This window comes from Aphidius gifuensis, linkage group LG3, assembly GCF_014905175.1.
Source record: "Aphidius gifuensis isolate YNYX2018 linkage group LG3, ASM1490517v1, whole genome shotgun sequence".
In the NCBI taxonomy this organism is placed as follows: Eukaryota; Metazoa; Arthropoda; class Insecta; order Hymenoptera; family Braconidae; genus Aphidius; species Aphidius gifuensis.
Window position 1 is genome coordinate 25,502,947 of NC_057790.1, and position 6,487 is coordinate 25,509,433.

Here is a 6,487-nt window from a genome sequence, read left to right on the forward strand (position 1 = left end):
TAACTATTAAAAACTGGAGTCAAGATAAATTTAACAAAAATATGATACGTTTTATTATTTTTACAATGATGTTATCATTTGTAATTGCTCGTCGTACTGATAATCGGAAACGTGAGTTTACTCAATCAATAAATAAATCAATCAAATGAAAATATATTTTTCTTTTTATTTTTTAAATTAATTTATCATTGTCTATTTATTGTCAGCCAAGAAATCTTTATTATTTTCCATCAATTTCATAAAAAAAAAATAAAGGTAAATATAAATAATTTGAAAAAAAAAAATACCAACTAAATGAACTATTTATAAACACATACACACACACACACATATATTCATAACAAAGTGATAAATTTAAATGAAATCGACGTTTAATAAAAAATTGATTTTTTTGCACATTAAAAACATAATGCATGTCCATATTGAACAATAAAATTAATTATATTTTTTATAATTGAAATAAATAATAATATGATGATAATAATAATTATTATTTATAATAATAATAAAAATTAAAATAATTTATGAAATAATAATATTACTGGCTTTTTAATTATTAATTTTTTTCTCAATACATCATTGAGTCAACAAGTTAACTCTGTAAGTAAAAAATTTACTAACGTATTTTAAATAATATAGATTTATAATTTGTTTATTAATAGTATTAATAATTACTAAGTGAACAGAGAAAAAAAAACAAATAAATAAATTAAAAGATTAATCAACGATGATATGGTCGTTGTGTGGTTGGTTTTGGATCCTGATATTTTTAAATTCAGCTGGTACTCATGGTTCACTTAAAAATGAACAACTTACTAGTACAAGAAGTATCAAGTATCTTGGTAATATAGTAATATGTATAGTATTTATTAAATTGCAGTGTTTAAAATTTTGTATTTTTAAATGTATAAATATTTTATTAGATGGTGAATATTATGATGATATAATAAATGCAAGTAATCGTCATTTTTTTGGTGGTAATTCTGGTAAAAATCATCCAAGTCATACACTAATACGTGAAATATATTCTGATATTAAAAAAATAATGCGAACAATACCAGGTGTAGCAACAAATGTATCAGAAACTGGTCATGAAGTTGGTGAATTAAAACGTTTATTTTATGGTGTACTTGAAGATATACGTTTTTTAAAAGAACAAGTACGTGTTATACGACATCAAACATCACATATATGGCAAAATGTTAGTGATGCTAGAAGACATCTTAATCATATGTCTTCAAGTGTTACTGGTATTGCAAAATATACAAATTCATCAATTGAAAATTTAACTGAAGGATATAAAAAAGTAAGAGCTGTTGTTAATGGTGTTAATTCAACAATTGAAAATTTAACTAAAGGATATAGAAAAGTAAGAGCTGATGTTAGTGGTGTTAATTCATCAATTGAAAATTTAACTGAAAGTTATGAAAAAGTAAGAGCTGATTTTAGTGGTGTTAATGCAAATTATGGTAATATATCTGATGATGTTAGAGTACTTAAAAGAAATAATCATATGGTTGAAGCATTATTACCAGTTGTTAATACATTTGTAAGTGATACATATGTTAAACTTGATAAAATTTTATCTGATCAAGAATCAATATATTCAACAATGGTTAATAATGAAAATGCAATACGTAATGATATAAGTAGATTAGAAAGAAAAATTGATGGTGGATTTACTGGATTTGGAGCAGAAGTTGAAAATAATAATAAAAATTTATTAAATCGATTGGAATATATTATATCTCAAGTTATTGATTTTCGTGGTTACATTGAAAAAGTGTGTCATCAACATTTTCCTGGTAGGATCAAACAAATTTCTCATGTTAATAAAATAAGTAAAAATGATACAAGACTAACACCTCTAGTTAATTATATTAAAGAAACATATAATTATTTACAATTACGTAATAAAACACCAATAATTGGATCTGGTGGTATTGGTGGTGCTGGACAAATTACGGGAATTCCTGGAATAATTGATAATTATTTGGGAACTTTCGGTGGTGTTGGTGGTTTTGCACTTTATCCAGAATCAGCTGTTAATTTAACATCATTATTACGTACAATTGCTAAAGAACCAATTTTTGCAGATATACTTCCTTCAACAATGACAAATTTATCAACAACAACAACAACAACAACTGGATCGAGTCTTTTAAATTATATTCCAAGTTTCAATGATGTTGTTTCTGGTCTAGATTCATTGGGAATAATAACAACAACAACTCAAGCATCACTTATAGATCTTATTGACGGACTTGACTTTGATCAATTACTATCTGATTTTACACCAACTGATATAAGTTCAACAACAACAACAACAACTACCGAAATTCCCGGTGCATTTCCAATTATTCCTGGTTTTCCCCCTGGACAGTATCAATATCCACTGGGTACAGTGAGACCAGCAATAAATTTATCACCAATTCCTGTTTTTCCAGGGCCACAATCACCAACTGCACAACCATCGGTACCATCAAACTACTATCAAACAACACCATCAAGTTATTATCCAACAGCATCACCAAACTACAATTCACCAATGCCATCAAGTTATTATCCATCAACACCACCACCACCAAATTATTATTCAACAGCATCACCAAACTACAATTCTCCAATGCCATCAAATTATTATCCACCACCACCACCAAATTATTATTCAACAGCATCACCAAACTATAATTCACCAATGCCATCAAGTTATTATCCATCAATGCCACCAAACTACAATTCACCAACACCACCAAGTTATTACACACCACCACCAAATCCAACAACAACAACAAAATATCCAGGAAGTATACAACTATTTACTTTTCCACCTGGATTAAGGCCACCAAATTATCCTTCATCAATGCCACCAAATTATCCTTCATCAATGCCACCAAATTATCCTCCATCAATGCCACCAAATTATCCATCAGCAATGTATCCAGCACAACCAAATCAATATTATACAACAACACAACAACCAATGACTTTACCACCTGGTAAACCACCAGCATATCCAATTGGTACATATCCAGCATATCCAGGTGCTGATATTCCATCAATATCAAATATACCAGGTGGACAAGGTTATCCAAATCCAATTCCAACTCAACCAACAACATCAAGACCATTTGTACCGCCATTACCAACATCAACTCCTTATCCACCAACACTTATTGAGCCAGTTATACCACTTGGTACTGGATCACTTATGGGAAGATGTGCATGTTTATGTCCATGTAATTGTGGATGTCCTGCTATACCAGTTGCACCTGATCCACCAACTACACTAACTCCAGTACACAGTTGGTGGTCTTCATATGATGGTTTTCCAACAAGAATTAGTAAAGATACATGTCAATGTTTATGTGCATGTCCATGTCCAAGAAATTCAACAATTATTCCACCATCATCATCATCATCATCACCACTTGGTTCTATATCTCTTCAAAATTCACAATATACATCTAGACGATCAACAACTTTATCATTGTACGAGGAAGCTATGACAACTGACAGATGGCCACCTGAACCAGATTCACCATCAAGACCTTTATTACCAAGACCAAATTATAATAATAACAATAATAATAATGATAAACCATGTTGTCAAGATATTACAAATGACATACGTGGTGTTAAAGAAGACATAAGAATGATGACAATAACAATGAGAGATGAAATTGCTATTGTTAAACAAAGTATGATGAGTCAAATTGATATTAAATTTGAAGAATTAAAATACATACTTGCTGATATACATCATACTCATTTAGATTATCATAATGAAAATAAAGCTGATGCTGAAGAAATTAAAGAACTTATTAAATTTGAATTTGAACAATCAAATAATGCATTAAATACATTTGGTCAACATATGCAACATCTTACAGCAAATAATATGATTTGTAAGTTTAATATTTTTGTTTTTTGAAATTGAATTTTTAATTAATAATTTTATATTTATTATTTACAGCACCACAACAATCACGACATCATTTAATTAAACCTAGAGTTAATCGTCCAGCATGGTTTAATGATGTTAAAAAACCACTTCATTCAAATTGGAATATTACAACTAAAACAATGCCAGCTATGCCAGGCAACAGTACCAATTTACAGACAATAAAAACATAAATAATTTATCAAATTTAGATATGATTTCAATTTACAAATACACTAATACAAACACACATGTTGATGATTTCTTGGCTGACAATTGTTTCTTCTTACGACATAATATATTAATTTTAATTATTTAATTATTAAATTTAGTTGATAAAATTTACAGATGCTGCCAATGGCATGCACGTTTCTCCTTTGGTCAATGATATTATTTCACCAGGTGAAAAATTATCATCAATAACTGATTTACCATTTCATAAAATACTGCAAAAACAAATTAATTCTGAAATAAAAAATACACTTAAAAAACGTAAGTAATTATCAATTATTTTTATGTTAAATCATTTATTAATTTTTTTGTTTGTTTTTTGTTTAAATAAAAAGGCAAAACAAAGACGAAAAAAAAACAACAATATCGTACAAAAAAATTTGGAAATGGACTTATTTCAACAAGAACAAAAAAATTATTAAATCCAATTATTCCAGGACTTGATGATTATATAGAAAAATTATTAATGAAACAAAAATTAACAATAAATAAATCATTATTACGAAAAAAAAATAAAAAAAATAAATATAAACGACCAATATTTAATACAAATTATTTAGATTTTTTACCATATATACCACCAGAAATACTTGAAGCAGATAAAAATAAAAAACCATTCAGTTATTCATACAGTGATGGACAAGGATCAAATTGGAATGTCAATGTTAATCGTAGAAATATTGCTAAGAAAAAAAAAAAACAATATACTAATAATATATTAAATAATGAATTTAAAAAATTAATATTTCTTTTAAATGATATGTATCATTAATTTTATTTAATTAATGTTTATTAATTAATTCATATATATTAATAAAATTCAAAAAAAAAAAAATATATTTAATTATTTTTTTTTTTTTCATTGTTTATATGTTTTCCATGTTTTTTTTAATTTAATTGATTTTTTATGATTTTTTTTAAATTTTTTATTTTGATATTTTGATTTTTTTTTATAATCAATTGATCTTTTAATTCTGTCATTATATTTATCATTATCATTGTAATCTTGTTGTCCAATTTGTGCAAAATTTGGAAAATCACTTCGAATTATTATCAAGTCATCATTGCGTATTGTGTCATGATTAATGTCATAGTAATTTTGATAATTTTTCATTCCAATTGGTGTTCCCATTTCTGCATAAATATTTTGATTATTTTTTTGAATTGTATATGGATTATTGTCATCTTGATTTTTAGCTTGATGATTATTTAATATTGTATCATTTACAAAATTAAATGCTTCATCAGGATTTTGTAAAATTCTTTCGAGTCCTTTTAAATCATCAACTTCAATATTTATTGGTATTACTGAAGGATACGAATCGTATTCATCTCTAGATGTGGTACTTTCAATTTTATCAATTTTATCAATTTTTTCATTTTTTTCAAGCTCAAATTTATTTATTTCTTTTGGATTACGAATTTTTGAATCATCTTGATTGGCTTCTTTGCATACTGAAGTTACTGGTGGTAAATTAATCATTGGCTCAGTTGTATTGTTGACAAACCAATTTGTGTATTGCTGATTTTTTTCTTCATAAATTGGTTTGTCAATTGGATCTATTGATGGATATTTCTCCGTAAAAATAACATCAGACCAATCGGAATTTTGAATTTTTTGAGACTGTTGATTGTTGTCTTCATGAATTGTTGGTTTTTTAAATTTTTTACGATATTTTTCTGACAATTGTTGACGTGTTCCTGAATTATTCTTCAGCTCACTTGATGATTTACGATAACCAGTATTTTTTGATGAAGAATATATGACATTTCGTGAATTAACAACAACATTTTTACGATGATTTATAGAAATTCCTTTACGTTGATTGTTTACCTTAGTTGACTTTGAATTTTTTTTATCTTGCATCATTCTTCGAATTAATGGAATTGCTTTTTTTTTTTCTTCTTTTGACATTTCTGGTAATGCACTTTTTAATGTTATTAAACCATGCTCAAATTTATTAACATGACTTTGTTTTTTTATTTTTTCAAGTTGACGTCTAAAATCAGCAGTCAATTGATTAACATTTATATTTGTATCTGGACTTTCTGGAATAACAACGGAAATTATATTTCCAACGTCCATCGATGTCTGTGTCATTGCTGGACCACTGCCTGTATTTTATTTTTAATTTAATAATAATTAAAACAATAATTAAATTTAATAATAGTAATGCCAAAATTTATAACTTACAATGTACTTTTGATATTATCCAGTACAGGATTAAAAATTTAAAACTTAAAATTACTTTCATTGTTAATTGTTTCATGGATTTTTCAAGAATGTTGATAAAAAAATTTTTTACCTCACAA

The 6,487-nt window shown here is 26.7% G+C and overlaps 2 protein-coding genes across 2 annotated transcripts; one reads left to right on the forward strand and one right to left on the reverse strand.

Annotated features, from left to right (window-relative positions):
* The first annotated feature begins 679 nt into the window (after positions 1-679).
* LOC122853228 lies at positions 680-4,435 on the forward strand. Its single transcript, XM_044153563.1, has 2 exons — positions 680-3,908; positions 3,977-4,435. Exons 1-2 carry the CDS (start codon positions 728-730, stop codon positions 4,135-4,137), a joined length of 3,342 nt encoding a protein of 1,113 aa, XP_044009498.1. The 5' UTR covers positions 680-727; the 3' UTR covers positions 4,138-4,435.
* A 4-nt stretch (positions 4,436-4,439) lies between these two features.
* Positions 4,440-6,470, reverse strand: LOC122853251. Its single transcript, XM_044153608.1, has 2 exons — positions 6,369-6,470; positions 4,440-6,289 (listed from the first exon to the last, which is right to left on the reverse strand). The coding sequence occupies exons 1-2, from the start codon at positions 6,442-6,444 to the stop codon at positions 5,034-5,036; spliced, it is 1,332 nt and encodes a 443-aa protein (XP_044009543.1). The 5' UTR covers positions 6,445-6,470; the 3' UTR covers positions 4,440-5,033.
* Between the last annotated feature and the right edge of the window lie 17 nt (positions 6,471-6,487).

Coding starts and splice junctions, on each gene's coding strand:
- LOC122853228 (XM_044153563.1), top strand. CDS start 728: ATGATATGGTCGTTGTGTGGTTGGTTTTGGATCCTGATATTTTTAAAT. Junction 3,909..3,976: donor TACAGCAAATAATATGATTT/GTAAGTTTAATA, acceptor TATTATTTACAG/CACCACAACAATCACGACAT.
- LOC122853251 (XM_044153608.1), bottom strand. CDS start 6,444: ATGAAACAATTAACAATGAAAGTAATTTTAAGTTTTAAATTTTTAATC. Junction 6,290..6,368: donor GATAATATCAAAAGTACATT/GTAAGTTATAAA, acceptor AATAAAATACAG/GCAGTGGTCCAGCAATGACA.